At 59.3% G+C, this 18,136-nt stretch overlaps 1 protein-coding gene across 3 annotated transcripts; it reads right to left on the bottom strand.

The window, feature by feature from the left end:
• Positions 1-3,209: 3,209 nt before the first annotated feature.
• SLC27A4 (solute carrier family 27 member 4) lies at positions 3,210-16,620 on the bottom strand. 3 transcript variants are annotated; one of them, XM_037036716.1, is made up of 13 exons: positions 16,519-16,620; positions 14,236-14,402; positions 12,306-12,700; positions 10,914-11,072; positions 9,745-9,814; positions 9,553-9,644; positions 8,703-8,812; positions 8,301-8,510; positions 8,032-8,158; positions 7,214-7,351; positions 6,823-6,987; positions 6,579-6,725; positions 3,210-6,115 (listed from the first exon to the last, which is right to left on the bottom strand). In XM_037036716.1, the coding sequence occupies exons 2-13, from the start codon at positions 14,394-14,396 to the stop codon at positions 5,958-5,960; spliced, it is 1,932 nt and encodes a 643-aa protein (XP_036892611.1). In that variant the 5' UTR covers positions 14,397-14,402; positions 16,519-16,620; the 3' UTR covers positions 3,210-5,957. The 3 variants fall into 3 exon arrangements, with proteins under 3 accessions (XP_036892611.1, XP_036892609.1, XP_036892610.1); XM_037036714.1 differs by lacking the exon at positions 16,519-16,620 and adding an exon at positions 15,700-15,985; XM_037036715.1 differs by lacking the exon at positions 16,519-16,620 and adding an exon at positions 15,719-15,985.
• Positions 16,621-18,136: the final 1,516 nt, after the last annotated feature.

The following is an 18,136-nucleotide window of genomic DNA, read 5'->3' as shown; positions in this document are numbered from 1 at the left end:
TATAAATAAGTGGAACAACACATTGATGTCTCTCTCTGAAGTCAATAATAAAAAATAAAACATCCTTTCTGGCCACCGTGTGGGGAATGGTTTGGAGCAAAACAAGGGAGAAGGTAGGGAGACCCCAGGAGCCTGTTGCAAAAGCCCAGAGCACAAAAGGAGTGGAGTAGATGACCCAGGGTATCTAAACCCCAACACCTTTTTTATTTTTTATTCATTTATCTTTAGAGGGGAAGGGGACAGGGAGAGAAATATCAATGTGTGGTTGCCTCTCATGTGTCCCCCTGCTGGGAACTGGCCCGCAACCCAGGCATGTGCCCTAGGGTCTGGTGTTGATATCCACTCGATATATGCTAGTTTAAAAGGGAGGCCCTGAACTAGGCCTAAATTCCCCACTGCCCCATCAGCCCCTCCGTGTAGGGGTAGGACTAGTGGGCCTCTGGACCTTGCAGCCTCATCCAAGCCTTGGATGAGGAATCGAACCATGATCCCTTAGTTCGAAGGCCCACGCTCGATCCACTGAGCTATACCAGCCAGGGCCCAACACTTATAAAACTGAACTCTGTGTTGGTATAGTGTGGTGGTGTACCCGGTGGTTAGGGGCAGAATGACATAATGGTTAAAAGGTTGGAGTTCAGCGGCCAGCTCCATAATCAGTCCCCACCACCTCCTAGCTGTGTCTTTGGGCAAGTCCCTGAATATCTTTGTGCCTCAGTTTCTTTATCTGTAAACAGCTCCTACTTCAGAGGACTGTTGTGAGGTCTAAATGAGCTTGTGGCACAGTGCCTCTCTCCCTACAAAGGATCGCACGTGTACCACTGCCACCCACGGAAACACCCGAGCAACAAGCCTTGGACGTGGCTCTTAATCTTTCCCTACATCCAGTCCCTGAGGTTGGATTGTCTCCCTTCTAAGCTGATGTTGCCACCCCGCTTTCTTCCACTGCCACCCAGCACCCCTCACCTGCACCTGCTTCTTGCCTGAAGGCCTGTCTCCAACTCCCTCTCTGTGGCCTGGGCGTCATTAGACAGTTCAACTGCACGGACAGTCCTGAGCACTCTACGCACCAGGCACTGTTCCAGCTCGCTGGCAAAGTGAGGATAAATGAGACAGACACAGCCCCGGTCCTCAAACAGTGCAAAGGAGTCCTGTGCCCCACAGGCCCCACATTCGCCATGCTGGGTAGGTCACGTCCCCAAGAACGTTTGGGACCAAACAATCTCTTAAAGTCCGTTCCGCAAAAATAGTCTACGGTTCTGCCACTGGACCAGCTCCCCGACAGCAGAAGCCTTGCCTGAGTCCGTGATTCCCTAGCTCGTACTGTACATTGTAGGGGGTTGGTAAGTGCTTGCTTGCTAATGAATGAAGGAATGAATGAACACATATCACTCCACTGCTCAAAATCATTTAATGATTTCTTTTTGTTAACAAGACAAGGGCCTTCCTAGAAGGCATTCAGAGTCCTTAGAGCCTCGGTTCCCAGCCCCACTTTTCATGTTGAGTGTCCTTGGGCCCTGGGAACTGCCACCTCCCAGCGCTGGAACCGGGGAGCTGGGGAGCATTTGCAGAGCTTCATCCCTTTGGCAAACATTCATTGAGCACCTATTCAGTGCCAGACCCAGCGCTGGTGCTGGGAACACAATGGTGAACAAAACCAATGGGGTCCCTGGGCTCCAGGGGCTGATGTTCTAGGGCAGGGGCCCCAACCCTGGGCCTGTAAGGAACCCGGCTGCACAGCAGGAGTCGAGCAGCCGCTGGCAAAGCTTTGCTCTCAGGTTACCGCCCAAGCTCCACCTCCTGTCCCCCATCCCCCCATCCCCTTCTTGGAAAAATTGTCTTCCACAAAACCTGTCCCTGGTGCCAAAAAGTTTGGAGACCACTGTTCTAGGAGACACAGATGGAAAAATGTAAAAAAAGAACGGACCATACGGTGTAATCAGTGTTATGAAGGGGGAACATGGCGCGGGGGGCGGTGGGCAGCCCAGGGGTAGCCTGTGGGAGCTGGAGGTGGCCCCTAAGCCAACCCCGGAAGTCGCCTCTAAACCCAAACCCAAAGGAACTGTGGGAGGTGGAGGTGGGGAGAAAGAGGGCACAGGCGAAGGCCGGAGGCATTCCCTCCCTGGCGGAGGAGTGGGAAGGGGTCCTCCAGGTTCTCCCTGCACAGCCCTGGAGACTGAACTGCCTTCTGGGTAAACCAGACCACCCTGGGAGTGCCTGGGTCTCATCTGCTCCCAAGCCTACCCTGCTCAACCTTTTAATTAGTAACAATAAGTGCATCATTCTATTTCTTCGAGGAGTACATATTGAATAACCACTTTGCACCCGTCAGGTGCTTTACATGCATTACCTGATTGACTCCTCACAGGGGTCATTATCCCCATTTTTCAAATGAGAAAGCTGAGGCTCAGAACCAGTAGCTCGCTGGTGGGACCCCTTAATATCAGGCCCAACCCCGGGCTGCATTGTCTTCGGGATCCCCGCCTCCGGTTGGGCCCGGCTCACCCTAGTGCCTTCCGCTGGGAGCCACGCAGAAGAGGGGCTTGGGCCCCATTTCCCTGTCTTTTCCAGCAGGCTGGCCAGCCTGGGCGTCGGCCACCATCCCCTCAGAAGCTGCTAGGGAGACAATTGTGGGGTCGGCCGGGGGAGGCGAGGGCGCGGGTGCCCCCTGCCCGCTGCCCTTTGTCTTCCCGCCTGCTCCCCTCGTGCGCCCCGGGAGGCTGGGAGGCGCCTCTCGCAGGCTTCCTCCTCCCTTTCTTGTGCTAATTGGGTGTCAAGCTGAGATCAGTGAGAAAGAAATCCTCCCCGGCTCGGGTTAAACTGCCGCCAAAGACCAGGGCTGAGCCCAGAATATCATTAGAACGGGAGGAAACAGGGCCCCCTCCTCGTGGGGGAGGGGCCAGCCGCTCATTCAGGCCCCTTTGAAAGTCACTCGGTCGCCCCCTCCCTTGCCGCCATCGCTTCAATGGGGCCCTCGGAGGTATTTAACCTTCTTCCCAGGAATTGAAAGCGATACGCCAAACACTAGCCTGGGCGGCCACTTGCCTGTCCCGAGGGCGGTAGGACCTCCCGGGACGCTCCAGGCAGGCCCCTTGCAGCCTCTCGGGTGCAGGTGGCGGATGGGAACACTGAGGTTCCTGGAGAGACTTTGCGCCTCTGAGCCTTAGCTTCCTCATCTGTGGAATGGAGGTCAAAATAGCAGCTGTCTTGTGTTATGAGTTTAATGAAACAATGCACATAAAACGCCCCGCACAGCGATCGGCACGCAGGAAGTGCCCCCGCATGGTGGCCATGACAAGTCTCAGGAAGTGGTTTGGCTTCCCTCAAGGATCTCCTAGCGGGGCTCCCAAGTCTCTGGAAGTCAGTGCCGCGCGGCTCTCCCTTTTCACATCCAGCTTCAACTCTACACCACCCGCCGCGCCGCCGCCAGCCTCACTGCACTTAAACCTGCCCAGCGGGCCGTTCACCTCCAGTCCTTTACACTTTGCTGCTCCTTCGGGCTGGGAAACATTCCCCTCCGACTGTCCGAGCTCTTCTTCGAAAGTCTCTCCGATCAGGAAACACGACCCCTTCAACCCCAACCCGGGCACCGGCCAGGACACCAGGAGTGGAGCGGGGCGCCACCTTTGCTTCTTCACTGCTAGGCCCCTCAGCCCAGCCCCCAGGCCATAGATCTGGGGCCTGGGTCTCTAGCTTGCTCCCCAGGGACCCCTCACCTCCCACCCCCCACCCCCTGCACAGACACCTTTAGAATCCACTCCACAGATGAAATTACTCAGTGCTCTGTAAATAGTGAAGCACCAATGTCAGGAAGTGCCCAATGAACAGTACCCATCACTAATTAACATCACGAGCACGTTTTGAGCCCCTACTGTGTGCATGGAGACAACTCACACAGCCAAGGCTTGGATGAGGCTGCAAGGTCCAGAGGCCCACTAGTCCTACCCCTACACGGAGGGGCTGATGGGGCAGTGGGGAATTTAGGCCTAGTTCAGGGCCTCCCTTTTAAACTAGCATATATCGAGTGGATATCAACACCAGACCCTACGCGAAGAGATTTCCACGCATGGTCTTATTGCACACCCACAAGACTGCAACGTAGAGTTCTGCAGGACAGGAAACTGAGGCTGAGCCTAATGGGCTTGGATGCACACACCTCAGATTCCTGAGCCGGGGCTCCCACCACTCCACACTGCTTTCGGTGCCTGTGTTTAACCTGGAGGAAGGCTTGGAGAGCACGTACTGCTGAGGGTTAAAGGTACTAGACCGTGCTGTCGGCCAAACCCAGCCCCATTGGAAGCCCTCAAAAGCCAAAGGCAGGGTCCCCCGGGCTGTATCTCTGCGGGCCTGCCAAGGCTGAGCACTGAGAGCCAGTGAGATTGTGCAAGCTCTGCGCGCCCTCTGCTGGCCACATTGGGACACTGCAGCCATGCCTACCACCCCTCCCCCAACCCCACTTACCATCTTCGCGGAGGGGCCGATTACCACCCCTCCCACATTTGTCCCCAAGAGAAACCCTACACTCCTCTCCCAAAGGTTATTTCCCCAGGAGGCAACCCAGGTTTCTTATCCTGGCCACCCTCCACCTGAACTGCCAGCTGCTGGCCTAGGGTGTGCCCACAGGCATGTGTGGAATGAAAGGTCTTCCGGCTTTCCCTGCAGTCCTCTGCCCCAGAAGGTGGGTGGGACGACAGGGAAGGCTGCGGGCTGGGGTTTGCATTCCAGCTCCCACTACTGCTGTGTGATCTCAGCCAAGTGACACAGACCATGGTGAGGGTTAGTGAAGACAAAAACCAAGGCCACAGCGCCTAACGCCCTCAGCTGAGGTGGACCCCCTTTCCCATCAGGCCAGCAGCTCCAGCCCGGGTGTGACCCCAGCGTGGGGCCAAGGGCACTGCTGACTCCACAGCCCTGGTCAGACTGCTCCAGGCTTTCCTGAGCCCTGCCAGGGCTGGTGGGGCAGCCCTGCTCTGCTTCCTCAGAGCCTGACGCCCCAGGCAACGAGAAGAGCCAGCGTGTGGAAGGGGGACCCTGCCCTGGGGTCAGGGTTCTCTCCCTAAGGCTCTGAGCAGCCCTTTCCTCCCGATGGCTCCCTTTGGCTCTCTGAATCCCGGATTCTTTCCATTTCACTGAGAAGACTGAGTCACTTACCTAAAGCCCCAAGCTCTCCAGCGGCACGCCTACTTTGGACTTTCAAGCTAGACACCTTGCAAGACAGGTGGGAACTGAAGTGTGGGGTGTGGCATCTTACCACCCTAAGTCCACACGTGTGAATAGATGGGAGATGAAGGGACCAGAGGGGCAGGAGGGGGGTGGGGCCTGAGGTCAGGTGAGCTCAGGTGGCAGGCACACAGGCTGGGGGGGGTCAAGGCAGTTTATTGGCCCCTGAGTGCCCCCCCACCTGTCCTCCCCTCAAAGCCAGGTCAGGACTGAGATGGAGAAGGTGACAGACCCACAAAGACAGAAAGGCCCTGCCTGAGGGACCCTCCCGGAGGCGGGCAGGGCCGCATCACATTACAGCAGCTTTGGCGCCAGGAGCCTCTTTGACCAGCTGACGGGCGGTCACCTCTGCCCCTGCCCACTGTGCTGGCTCCCCGAGTCCGGGGCGGCGTCTGCCCCAGCCCCATCTACAAACCCCCTGCTCTGGGGAGTGCCTGGATCCTCCACCGCCCCCCGACCTAACCCAAGACATCATCCTGAGGGGCCCAGTCAGTCTCAGCCGGGGGACCTGCCTGGCCTCGAAGACAAACGTGGACACGGGGCTTTCACAGAAAGCCACTGGGGGAGGGGGGCGGCGGCAGTGAGTCACTTGGCAGTTTGAAGAGGAAGGGGGGTCAGTGCCTCACAGTTGAGGCGCTGGGCCCTGCTTGCTTTGGTCTGGCATCACCCAGGACCCTTCCGGGGCGGGAGCTGGGGCTCTGGATCCAGCATCCGCTGGCCCTGAGAGGGATCTGGGTGAATCACAGCTTCTCCTCGCCAGCCTGGATGCGGGTGTAGGCCCCTTGGTCCAGTGGGACGTAGCGGCCCTTCCGGGCGTCCATGTAGAACAGCGGGTCTTTCACAACCGCAGGGTCAAAGCCCTCCTTCCGCAGCTCTGTCTTCTGTAACTTGAATGTCCCTGAGGGAGCAGAAGACGGGGAATGAGAGTTAGAGGGTGCAGGGCGGGGCTGAGCCCCGGACCCCACCCAGAGGGAGCTGAAGATGGACAGAGGAGGGCCAGGGAGACCAGGAGAGGGCACCGCCCTGCCATGTGAGGACGAACCCACCATCAGGTGTCCCTGGAAGAGGACCAGGACCTCTAGAAGCACAACTCAGAACTCAGTACCTACATCCCCAGGCCTAGCACAGAGCCTGGCACGCGTAACAGGTCCTCAGTGTTTGTTCCGTCAGGGAACCAATGAACCTTCTGTCCCTGAAGGCTCGACCTGCTCACTTGTACACAGGGAGGTCAGTTTGCCCACTACCTGGCGAGGCTATGGGGGAAGGTCAAGCAACAGCCACCCAGGTCTCTACAGAAGATACCCAGAGACACCCAGGCCGAGGCCTGGGACCCGAAAGCTGAGGCCGGGGAGGGGACGGACCTGTTTTGTGAAGCTCGGGCAGGAAGCGCAGGAAGATGGGGCGGGCGTACAGGGGCAGCTCCTTCTCCAGGAGCTGGGCAAAGCGCTCCAGGTCACAGTTGCCAGAAGGGTTGGCCACAGCAGCCATCCCGGCTCGGCCCTCAGTTCCTGAGGGCAGAGGAGTGGACAGTGAGCGGCCTGTGGCGCCTGGTGGCACCTCCCCCCGCTGCGGTGGCCCCTGGTAGTACCCCCCCCCCAAAGGTACCTGGCACCTCCACACCAAACACCGCCACGTCAGCCATGTCCAGCAGGCGGCTAAGTGTGCCCTCCACCTCCGTGGTGGACACATTCTCGCCTTTCCAGCGGAACGTGTCCCCCGTGCGGTCTCGGAAGTACAGGTAGCCCAGCTCGTCCATCACCAGCACGTCACCTAGGGAGGTGTTAGGTGCAGGCGGTCTTGAGCCAGCCTAGCTCAGGGCCCAGGGGCTCGGGCCTAGCAGTCCTCACCAGACCCCTAGGATCTGCCCAACTCTAGGGGAGGGGACTGGGGGAGTCCTGGGGAGGTGTCCTCTGAAGCGGGGGGAAGGTCCCGCATACCTTTCCACCACCCCCTCTCCAGCAGGGCTGCGAAGGGCTGGGGAGAGGTGCCCACTCACCGGTGAGGTAGGCCTGGTCCCCCTTGCTGAACACATCCTGGGCAATCTTCTTATTGTTGGCACCCTGGTTGAGGTAGCCATCGAAGCGCCGCAGGGGGTCCTGCTGAATGATGCGGCCCACCAGCTGGCCGGGCTCCCCTGGGGGCAGGGAAGGCGGGGCCATATTTGCCCTGGGTGGTCTCTCCCACTGGTCCCCCCATCCTCAAATGTACCCTGCAGTGTGACCGGTCTGACTTCTGGTCACACTGTTTCTTACAGAAATGCCCATTTCTCCCTCTGGCCCTGAGCCCCCCAGGACAGGCAACTCCTCGTGGCAGGTTTGACACGGGAAGGCACTCGGTGACACCCGGTCAGCCGAGCAGAAAGAGGAACGAGCAGATGGAAGGGGGGCCCGGCCCTAAAGGGCCAGTCTGGCCAAAGCCAGCCTCCTCAGGCTCCTGGCTCAGCTCCGAGAGCTTCCGTTCCTCACCACTCAACCCTCAGGGCCCCAGGAGGCAGTGCCAAGCGCTGCCGTCAGCCCCGCTACACAGGTGGGGACTCAGGCACAGGGCTAAAGGGCTGAGGCAGGGTCACCCCAGGAGGCCTGGACCCAGGGCCTCTGGCACGGAAGTAAATGAACAGACTGAAGGCTGGTCGGCTGGGACAGTGAGAGAATGGGTGGATGACCGGATAGCTTCAGGAACAAATGACCTGTAGCCCTAAGAGAACTGGGTTATGGCCACTGGTCAGCACAGGGTTACCACACACCCAGCCGGTCCTGTCTCCCTCCCGGACCAACCTGCCCACCCGCCACCCCCAATTCCCACCCCAGGGCCGACCTGGCTGACAGGGAAGGCAGACGCCGTCGGGCCCCCGGATGAGCTCCATGGTGTCCTCGTTGACACGTACTAGCCGGATCGGGTACACGAAGGACAGGATACGGCTATTGAAGCCACAGGCTCCTACCTGCAAAGGCCAAGACTTGGGCCTGGGCTCTCCACCTTGGGTCCAGAACTGGACGGCATGTGTGCCGAGGCACGCAGCGCCCACAGCCCCTGCTGCCAGTGCCTCCCGAGCCCTGCCCACGCTTTCCCCGCCTGGGTCGCACCTGGCTGTCGAAGTTACCCAGGCTGCAGTTGCACTCAGTGGCTCCATAGAACTCAGCCACCTGGGAGATGTTGAAGCGACCAGAAAACTCGGTCCAGATGGACTGCCGGAGGCCGTTGCCCAGTGCCATGCGCACCCGGTGCCGGCGTTCCGCCTCCCGGGGCGGCTGGTTCAGGAGGTAGCGGCACAGCTCGCCGATGTACTGCACGATCTAGAGGGGATCAGGTGTGAGTGCAGCCCCCGAGGAGGCTCTCACTGCCCGCCTCCCCACGCGGCGATCCTTTCCCTCACAGGGCCCCCACCTCCCCTGCTGAACAATGAACAACTGGCTGCCTAGGCAGCAGGACAGACGCACCCACCGTGGCAGCAGCGGAGTGGCAGCGGTGGAGGGCCGCTCACTCACCGTGCAGTTGTACTTGACACAGTCGTCCCAGAAGCGGGAGGCTGAGAACTTCCTCCGGATGACCACCGTCAGGCCATGGAGCAGGCACTGCCCAATTCCCACAATGTTTCCTGAAGGCAGAGTGGGCCCTGGAGGTCAGGGACCTGGGACACCCTCCCCGCCAGTCCCCCTCTTCCCTGTCTTCACCCTCCAACACCTATGACCTAGCCTCTCCCCTGGTGAGACATCGTCCACAGCCCCCCAGTGCCCACGGAATGAAGTACACATGCTCCCAGAGCCTGCAGTGCTGGCCCCAGGTGCCTGCTCCGATACCCATAATACACCCATAATGCTGTTATTCAACTGAGGGGGCCAAGCTAGTCTGCACGGTGTCTGCACCTCACAGGGCCTGCCTTGAGGGCACCTCTTCCAGGAAGCCTTCCCAGCTGTCATGAGGCTGCTCCCTCAAGATGAGCCCCTATTCCTCAGCCCTCCCACACTCACCACGCTCCTTCTCGCACCACGAGAGGTGGGTTCCCGTCACTCGCCCTGCCCCAAACACACACCCAACTCTCAGCACCTTGAAAGCTAGGACTATATTAATTCATTTCTCCCTTCCTTTAAGGCCCTAAGACCAAGCAGTGAGACCGTGCACATTTGCGGAAATGGAACACCCAGACCAGCCGAGGTGCCCTGTGGGACACGGCCACGCGTGCCACCAGACTGGAGTTCCCGTCAATGGCCACGGCTGGGTCTGAACCCCAATTTTAGTCCAAAGCTCATGTGTTTCTAGAGCAACACGCTGCCTGCCAAGAGCGGTGGGGTTCCCGAGGCCCCAGGGGCTCTGGAGACGGAGGGCGGCCCAAGGTACCTGCAGAGTGGTAGAGTGGGAGGCAGTCGTAAACAATGTCGTCGGGCCGCATGCGAAATCCGTAGTACACCAGGGCAGCCATGCGGTAATACCTGGGAGGGCAGAGGGCTCAGTGGGCCCCTGGGGGGCAGAAGGGGAGGCTCCTGGGCTCTGCCGCAGCCCCGCCACTCTCCCCCAGACTCCGGCCCATACCTGCTGTGCACCACGATGGCGGCTTTGGGCAGCCCCGTGGTACCCGACGTGTAGATGTAGAACAGCTTATCTGAAAAAGAGACCCACGGGCGGCTGTGAGAGGGGGCAGCACAGGGCTGAGCGCGGGGTGGGACGGGCGCTGGTGTGGGCGTCACTCAGCGCCCTCGGCCACCCCGCCTCCCATTCCATCAACAAGCATATTCTGGGCACCCCTCTGTGCCGATCCCAGGAGGTGTTGGTGACCAGTTACTGACCCTTCCTGTCACCCCCTAGTTCCCACACATCTTTTGCAATCGTCAAAAATCACTTTCTGTCACCGTCCCCAAGTTTATGGCTGTAGGAGCCAGGGCTCAGAGGGTGGCACAGGTGTCTGGGGTCAGACAAGGGAAGCAGCAGAAACAGGGTATGAACTCAGTCCAGGCTCTGGGCCCCACAAGGCAGTGTACAGGCGGGAGAGCCCGAGGGGCTGCCTGGAGGAGGGGAGGGGACAGCAGGCAGCCAGTGCAGAGAGAGGCCACAGCCCAACAGGGGCCTGCAGTGAACAGGGACTGGGTGAATATGGAAGGGTCCTGCCCTTGGCCCAACCCCGCCCCAACTTTGGAACCAGCAGGTACTTGGGCTGCACACAGCCCTGCACACCTTGGGCCTCCTCAAAGGCTTGTTCAACGAGTCACAATCGGATTTTGTGAGGTCCGGTGCACCCGGCACTGTGCCTGGCTCGTTGACACACATCAGCTCATTTAACCTGCACGGNCAGAGAGAGGCCACAGCCCAACAGGGGCCTGCAGTGAACAGGGACTGGGTGAATATGGAAGGGTCCTGCCCTTGGCCCAACCCCGCCCCAACTTTGGAACCAGCAGGTACTTGGGCTGCACACGGCCCCGCACACCTTGGGCCTCCTCAAAGGCTTGTTCAACGAGTCACAATCGGATTTTGTGAGGTCCGGTGCGCCCGGCACTGTGCCTGGCTCGTTGACACACATCAGCTCATTTAACCTGCACGGTAGCCCCAGGGCTATTGTCCCCAATTTCCCAGATGAAAAAGGAAGGTGACATGACTCACTCCAGGTCACTTGGCAAGTATGCAGAGGAACCCAGGTGTCTGGCCCCCAGGGACAGTGATCCCTCCTTGACCATCTCAGATCCCCTCTGTGGGGGTGGGGGACTCACCTGTGAAGCCCTTGTCAGGGCGACTGGGCAGGTTCTTGGGGGCTTCCTCCAGCAAGGGGTCTAGGTGCTCTGTGTTGGCAGGCGCCGAGCCGGGCTCCCACGGTCCAGAGCAGAAGAGGCTGAGCGCAGGGTCCAGGCTGGCGTGGATCTCACAGACAGCTGTGGGGGAGACAGGGCGGATCAGCAGGCAGGTGAGGAGACTGAGTGTTCCCAGGAGTGCTGCTCACATCAGGGCTGGCCGCGCTCTCGGGGGAGGCTGGTTAGATGGGGAGGCCTCTATGTTATAAGGAGCAACAGCTCCCACTAGCCACTGGCCGACTCTTGACGTGCATCCTGCTGCCCACACCACCTAGGACATAGGCACCAACATCCGCCCATTTTACAGATAAGGAAATTGAGGCTCTGAGAATGAGGGACTTGTTCACAGCCAGGCTATGCTGAGCTGGGACCTGAAGCCAGCTCTACCTCACAGCAAGATCTGCACTCTCACCCACCGTACTGGCCTCGTCTGCAGAAGTCTGGCTGGCGGGCGGTGTGGGGCTCAGAGACTAGTCGCCCCCCAGCCTCTTCCGACAGTGGGAACCTTCTCAGGCTCCCACATGCACTACAGACAACCTGGTGGTCCCCCACCCTGGGCACGGGCTGCTCCTGGCCCACCTGGCTTTTCCTCGGGCTTCCTTTTGATCTGCCCAAACACCTCCCCTGTCCCGGCTGAATCCTCCTCCTCCCCTTTCAGCACCTTAACAGCCTTCCCCGTCCATTACCCCACGCCCCGCAGCAGTGGGGGAGGGAAGGACAGGGACACTGCAGCCAAGCCCAGGGCAACTCTGGGTTCCACCACTTACACACGCACGACAGTGGGTGAGCTGCTCACCTCCCTAAGAACCTCAGTTTCCTCATCTGAAAGCCGGCAACAGTCCCTTCCCCACCAGGCTCTGTGAAGGCGAGAGCTGCTCTTGTGGAGCACTGTGCTCGGCACTCGGTCAGCGCCCAGTGTGGCAGCACGCGGAACGAGCTCTGCGGGACAGCAGAGAGGGCTTCCTGTTCCCAATTTGCAGATGAGGAAATGAGGCCCGATTAGCCACGAGGATGGTTACCACTAAATCCGGGGCTCCCCTAGCACCAGCCGCTGTGTCAGTGCCTCAGGCGAAAGATCACCTTGACGATGGCACGCGGGAGGCAGCGCAGTGAGGAAACCGGGGCACAGAGAACTCCATCCCCTTACCTCGGGTCACCAGCTCACCAGGGTGGCAGAGCCCGGGCCGTGTGGCTCTAGGGCTCCTTCCCTTAACCCCTGAGCTATGCAGCCTCCCCCAGGGCTCAACAGCAGAGTGTGGTCTGTGCAAAGTCCCATGGGACTCCCTGCCTGTCCCCTGCCCCTTGGGGGCTTACCTGGTGCCATCTCACTGCCAAAGATGAGGGCCCGGGCCCGGGAGGTGGTCAGGCAGTGGCGCAGGGCGTCCCGCCGGAGATTGGTATTGATCAGTGCCGCCTCCACACCGACCTTGGCCATGCCCAGCCACAGGCCCACGAACTCGTTGCGGTTCTCCATGAAGAGGGCAGCCACATCGCCGGAGGCCAGGCCCCGGGCCTGCAGGAAGTTGGCCACGCTGTTCGAGTAGTCATCCAGCTGGCGGAAGGTCCAGTGGGTGTCTGTGCCCTCAAAGATCAGGGCTGTCTTGTTGGGGTGGCGCTGCACCGTGGAGGCAAACAAAATGGGCACTGTCCGCCGCTGCCGCAGGTACCGCCAGACCTTCGCCTTCACCGTCAGGAGCACCAGGCCGCCGCTGTGCGGGAGCCAGCAAGGGAGTTGTGACCGTTGGGGTTGGGAATGGGTCCCACTGTCCTAGCCCCGGGCGCTGCCCCACGGGCCTGACGCTCCTGGGCCCAGTCACCTGTAACATTCTCCCTGTCCATCACCTGCTCACTGATGTCGCACAGGGGCCGGGCGATTACGCCCTCCCCTGTACAGAGGGGAAACTGAGGCTCTGCCAGCAGATGGCTTGCCCTGGGGAGTGGGGATGTGGTCAAACTAAGATCTGAAGCCCAGACCTCTCTGGCTCCACAGTTCAGTTCCTACTACTGTCCGCATCTGCTCCGTCAGAGCCTTCTGGGACGCCAGGACCCAAGTTGAGGTCCAAACTCCTCTTCCAGGGCTTCCCACAGCGCCACATCCTAGCTCCCTGCCGCTTCTTCGTGGTAAATAAAGGGTAAGTTTGTCATCTGTCCAGCCTCTATCTCTGTGAGCCCAGCAGAGGGAGGGCTCCGTCTCATGTGCCTTCTCCTCCGCCCTGCTCGGCACCAGGCAGCGTGTTGGTGGGGTCTCTGGCCTCAGCCCCTTTTCCTGCTGTGCCCCTGCCACCTCTGACCCCTGAACTCCCTCAGCTTCCCGGACCCCAGGCCTTTGCTAGTGCTACACCCTCTGGCTGGAATCCCTTGTTCTTACCGCCTTACGGTGTCTCTCAAGAACAACTACGCCTCCAGGAGGCCTCCTCTGGTCCCCTGAGGCCCTGACCCATTGCCATTCCTCCCTGTCCACGCTCCCACAGCTCTCGGCTGCTACCGCCCATCTTGTAGTGGCCACGGGACACTTTCTCCTGCAATTGAATCAGACTAACAAATGCTGAGTTTCCTGTTCCCAGTGTAGGTTACTGTTTCGGGCGCTGGAAAACTCCTGTGAGCAAGACTGCCAGGGTCTCTACCCACACTGTACCGCTAGTTTAGGGATTTACTGTGTCCCCTAATTATCTCCCTGACCAGTCTAAGCTTGTCCTGGGCCTGGGTCTGCCTTGCTCCTCTCTGGGCCCGGAGCCCGGCACCCGGCTCAGAGAGGGTGGCCGCAAGTGTTCCTGGTACAGGAAATGGACCAGAAACACCTGCAGAGCACATCTGACATTCTCTGGGGAAAAGATTCTCCCAGGCATCTGATTCGGGGCCCTGCTCTTGAACCCAGGCCAACCCAAGGACAGGACCTCTCCCGCAGGGTTCTTGTCACGCTCTCACAAGCTACGGCATGTCCTCGGGACCCTTTCAGATGTCTCCACAACACAGCTGGTGTTCTGTGTCCTGTCCCAGGCCCCCAAGTCTGCCCCAGGCTACGGAGCACCAGGCAGGTTAGGGACAGTCCCCAGGAGGGGACTGTGACCTTGGAGACGGAGGTCCAGGTGCTGTGCCAGGGGAAGGGTGTGGAGCACAGGCTGCTCCTCTGGGGCCCAGGTACCCTGGGCTGGTAGAGGCCATGGGTCTGGTCTGGGGAAATTTGGGGGACTAGGACCCCAGAGAGGTGTGGGAGGCTCCAGGAAGGGCTACACCAGGTACTCACAAGACATCGCGCCTGATGGTCTTGATGAAGATCCGGACAAAGCGCCAGCCCCCAGACCCCAGGTAGAGAAGCAGCAGGGAGAAGCCCACTTGGGTCCACGGCAGTTTCAGCACCAGCTTGGAGAACAGCAACACTCCAACGAGAGACGCCCCGAGCAGCATCGTGACCTGTGGGCACAGGGCAGTCAGTGGACCCAAGGGAAATGTCTAGACTTCCCACGCCCTGGCCCAGTCAGCCAGGCGACTGATCCCAAGGGGTCCATGTGAAGTGAGACTCAGAGACACTGAGTGCTGTGGCTGGAAACAGGGCCCCTTTCCAGGGCCGTCTGGAAGGGGCAGGCTAGCGGCATGGGACTCGAGATCAGGAGTTTCAGCGATGACACAGGCAGGAGGCTGGGTTCTAGTCCGCTTGTGCCATCTCTGCCCACAACTCCCCAGGTGACCTTGGGCAAGTCCCTTTCCCATTTCAGGACTTAGTCTCCCCCTCTATGCAATGGGCGTAGTGAGATTTGCTCTCATAAACCCTCCAGCCAAAATAGGACAGCCTATTCTGACATCCAGGGTCTCTTAGCAAAATGGCTTGAAAAGAGGTACTAACTCAAGTGCCTCTGGCTCAACTCGGTACCCAAAGACCTAGGGAGGTTCTATGGACTACCAGGCCAAGCCCCAATACTGAGAGAGACAGCTCCCTGCTCAGGAAGGGGCCCTGCTCAGCCCCTGCCCAGAGGCTCGGGCTGCGCCATGCCTCTGCTGGCCCATAGAGGGCGACAGAGCAAAGGAGGTAGAGGCCGGAGGTACCTGAGAGGTGACCGCCCAAAGAGGAAAGGAGATTGAGAGGGAAAGGGCCTTGAAGGCACCCCCTCCCGCAAACACCCTCAGCAAGCCACTCAGATGAATATTTGGGGATTGGGCTCGGGGGAGGAGAGAACCTGGCTGGGCTGAGATTGGGACACTTGGGTTCTGTTCCTGGCGCTTTAAGGATCTGCTCAAGGGGGCGGCAGATGGGACTGAGTTTTTCTTCGGGTCCTCCTATACCTGGAGAGGGGGTGAAGGTCAAGGCTGTAATGTAGCCTAAGAGCCTTCAAGCTAGAATGCCTTCAAGCCAGAATGAGGACATGGCCTGAACCACAGGGAGCCCTTACAGATCATCTCCCCTTCCTTCAGGAGAAAAGGAAAAGCCGGGAGGAGAATGAACCAGCAACCCCAATTCCAAGGCCACGATCTCCCAGGTTCTCAGACTGCAGGCCTCCCTGAGCCCACCAGGGATGGGGTGTGGAGAGGAGGGAATGCCTGGTTCCTGCGGGCCCCTGTCCCAGGTCACTGCGGAGAGCCCTGGCCCCTAAGGAGCCAAGGTAGCAAAGCACCTAGTAAGGAGACAGAGGAGTAGGGTGCGCCTCTCACTCCTGGCCGGCACCGTCACCTCTCCGCGATGGGGCCGGGCACATTCTCCCGCTCCGGGACCCACTTTCCTGGCTTATGCTCACCCGGCGTCGGCCCCGCCGTGCGGCGGCCCCGTCCAGATGCGGCCCGGCAGCGGAGTGGGGAGTGCGGGGGGCATCAGCCGCCCCTGGGCACGTAGAGTCGGGTCTCAGCAGCCCTTTGCCAGCTCCGCGCCCTGCATGATCCCGCCGGCACCGCCCGCCCGTGGCGCTCCTCCCCCGTCCGCCTCCAGCAGCCCAAACCGGCTGCGCCGGCCGGCAACACCACCTTCCGCGCCTTCCCCAGAGCAGGGGAGCCGCAGAGCCGGCGGGGCGGCGCAGCGCAGCGCAGCCCTGGCGCGCCAGACGTCGCTGGCCCAGTCCACCCTGCGTGCCCGCGACGCTCTACGTGGCACCCTGGGAGTTGTAGTCCTTGCCGCAAAGACCACCCCCCCCCCAACTCCATCCCCCTCTTCTTCCCCAGGATCAGTAAGAGACAGGAGGACTCTGCCTAGGTCCTGAACTCCCCAAACCTGGGCAGCTGGACGCGGGGAAGAGCACCCCTCCCCTCTACGTTGGCAGAGTCCGCGTGCAGACCCGAGTAGGGTTCTGCAAAGGCCCAACGCGACACCTACAAGAGAGCTAAAAGGGTGGTTTCGGACTGAAAGCTTAGAAGGATTAACTCCAGTCACAGGCTCTGTTGCACAATGGCTAGTGCACTGGACCTCTACTGGAATTTGGAATGGTCATTTAAAGGTTGTGAGTGCAAGTCCCCCCGGAGTGCAGCTCCTCCCTTAATTCCATTCAGGCGTTTCGTGACCACAGTACCTGTAGAAGATTCAGAACTGCAGCCGAGTGCCTCTCACCTCTGCTTCAGGGGCAACAATGAACCTGGTGTCTGGATGAATGGGTAGGAATACTTCCTATCCAGGGCATCTCGTAAGCAACCAGGCACACCTAGTGGTACAAAGGGCACAGGTCTGGAGACCTGTAACTACTGTAACTTTGGCCTCCCTATGGCCAACCTCCAAATCAGTAACCGTATTTGTCATACCACTTGCTGAGATCTGGGCCATTGGCCAGCTTCCCAGCCCCGTGCGTCTCTGGGCCTCTGGAGACTTGGCGCCTTCATGATGCAAAGGAGGTGGGCACCCACGGCTGTCCTTGGTCTTTCAACAGATCCCTAGTCCCTTAGTCCAGGAGAAGTCTTTCAAAGGTGTCTTTAATTCATGGAGATTAAAGATTAAAATTTGGTCTGGTAAGTATTAGTATTTGGGTCTGTTTCTTCCAGCGTGTATGTACGGTGCACCCTTTTGGGGGACCTAGGTAAATGAAAGCACCACCTTCGCAGGGTGTGGGTGTTACAACCAAGAGGCAGCGGTGCTGCACGGGGGGTTATGGGTGTGGTGTCCAAAAGACTTGAGTCAACTTCTCAGTTGACAATTCAAAGTCCCCTTTTCTTCTTTTATGTAACAATGAAGACACCCTAACAGTGACAGCCTCACAGGGCTTGTGGAGTGCCATGGGGAGCACCTGGATTAGCACCTGACATCATTTGTTATTGTAGCTTACAGGCTCATTGGTCACAAACCACCTACAAAATCTGGATGTGAAGACTGCGTCTGATCTGTAGGGCTCGGCAAATAATAGAAACCTGACAAATATTTGTCGAATGAATAAGAGTGGATCGGAAGCACTGACCTTATCCACACCAGGATCCAGGAGTATAAATATGACTATTTCTGCATCAACCGCTGAGGCCAAATACAGAGAAGGCAAATGAGAATGTGAAGGTCGGTTGGTGACCAGCCGCCTCCCCACCTGCCCGTTCTCCCTCACTCAGGTCAGTCACGGTGGCAAAGCCAGAGCAATAAACCCAACAGACGCTGGGCCAGGCCTGAGGGGTAGGGGCGAGGGGACCCGGAGGAAACAAGGCAGTGTGCCTTTAAGTTGCTTACAGGTTACTTGGCCACACAGAGAGGGCTGCTGGAGATTAGATCGCTGGGCTGGCCCTCACCAAGTACTCACTGCACGTCTGTTCATACCTACCATTGTTGTGACGTCTACTTTGCCTGTAGTCAGACACATCTGGGCCACACTGCCAGCCCCGCCTGTGAGGTATTGGGCAAATCGCCTCTCCCCACAGAAGCCTCAGTGCCCTCATTTACGGAAAGGAAAGACCTGCCTCCTGGGGCTGGGTGTTGTTGAGTCAGTGGAAATGTGTGTCACGCTGTCAACACAGGGCTGGCACCAGCAAGGCCTCAGCTGCTGCTATGTTGTTCAGCTCCAGGAGGGCGGGGATGCAGCTGTCTGGATCACTGAGAAGCCCCAGCAATCAGCAAATACTTAGAAGATATTTGTGAAATGACTGAAGACTAAGGGGCTTGTGCATCAAAACCCATGGGCAGGGGAAGGCCACGTGGCAGGGTGTGGTGGGCAGTACTTGGTGCACCAGGCCGAGCTGACCCTGGTGCAGTGAGGAGG

The sequence above is a fragment of the Sturnira hondurensis genome, unplaced genomic scaffold, assembly GCF_014824575.4.
Source record: "Sturnira hondurensis isolate 20B ecotype Veracruz unplaced genomic scaffold, ASM1482457v3 Scaffold0022908, whole genome shotgun sequence".
NCBI classification, from domain to species: Eukaryota; Metazoa; Chordata; class Mammalia; order Chiroptera; family Phyllostomidae; genus Sturnira; species Sturnira hondurensis.
This window is presented reverse-complemented; position numbering and strand designations above follow the sequence as displayed.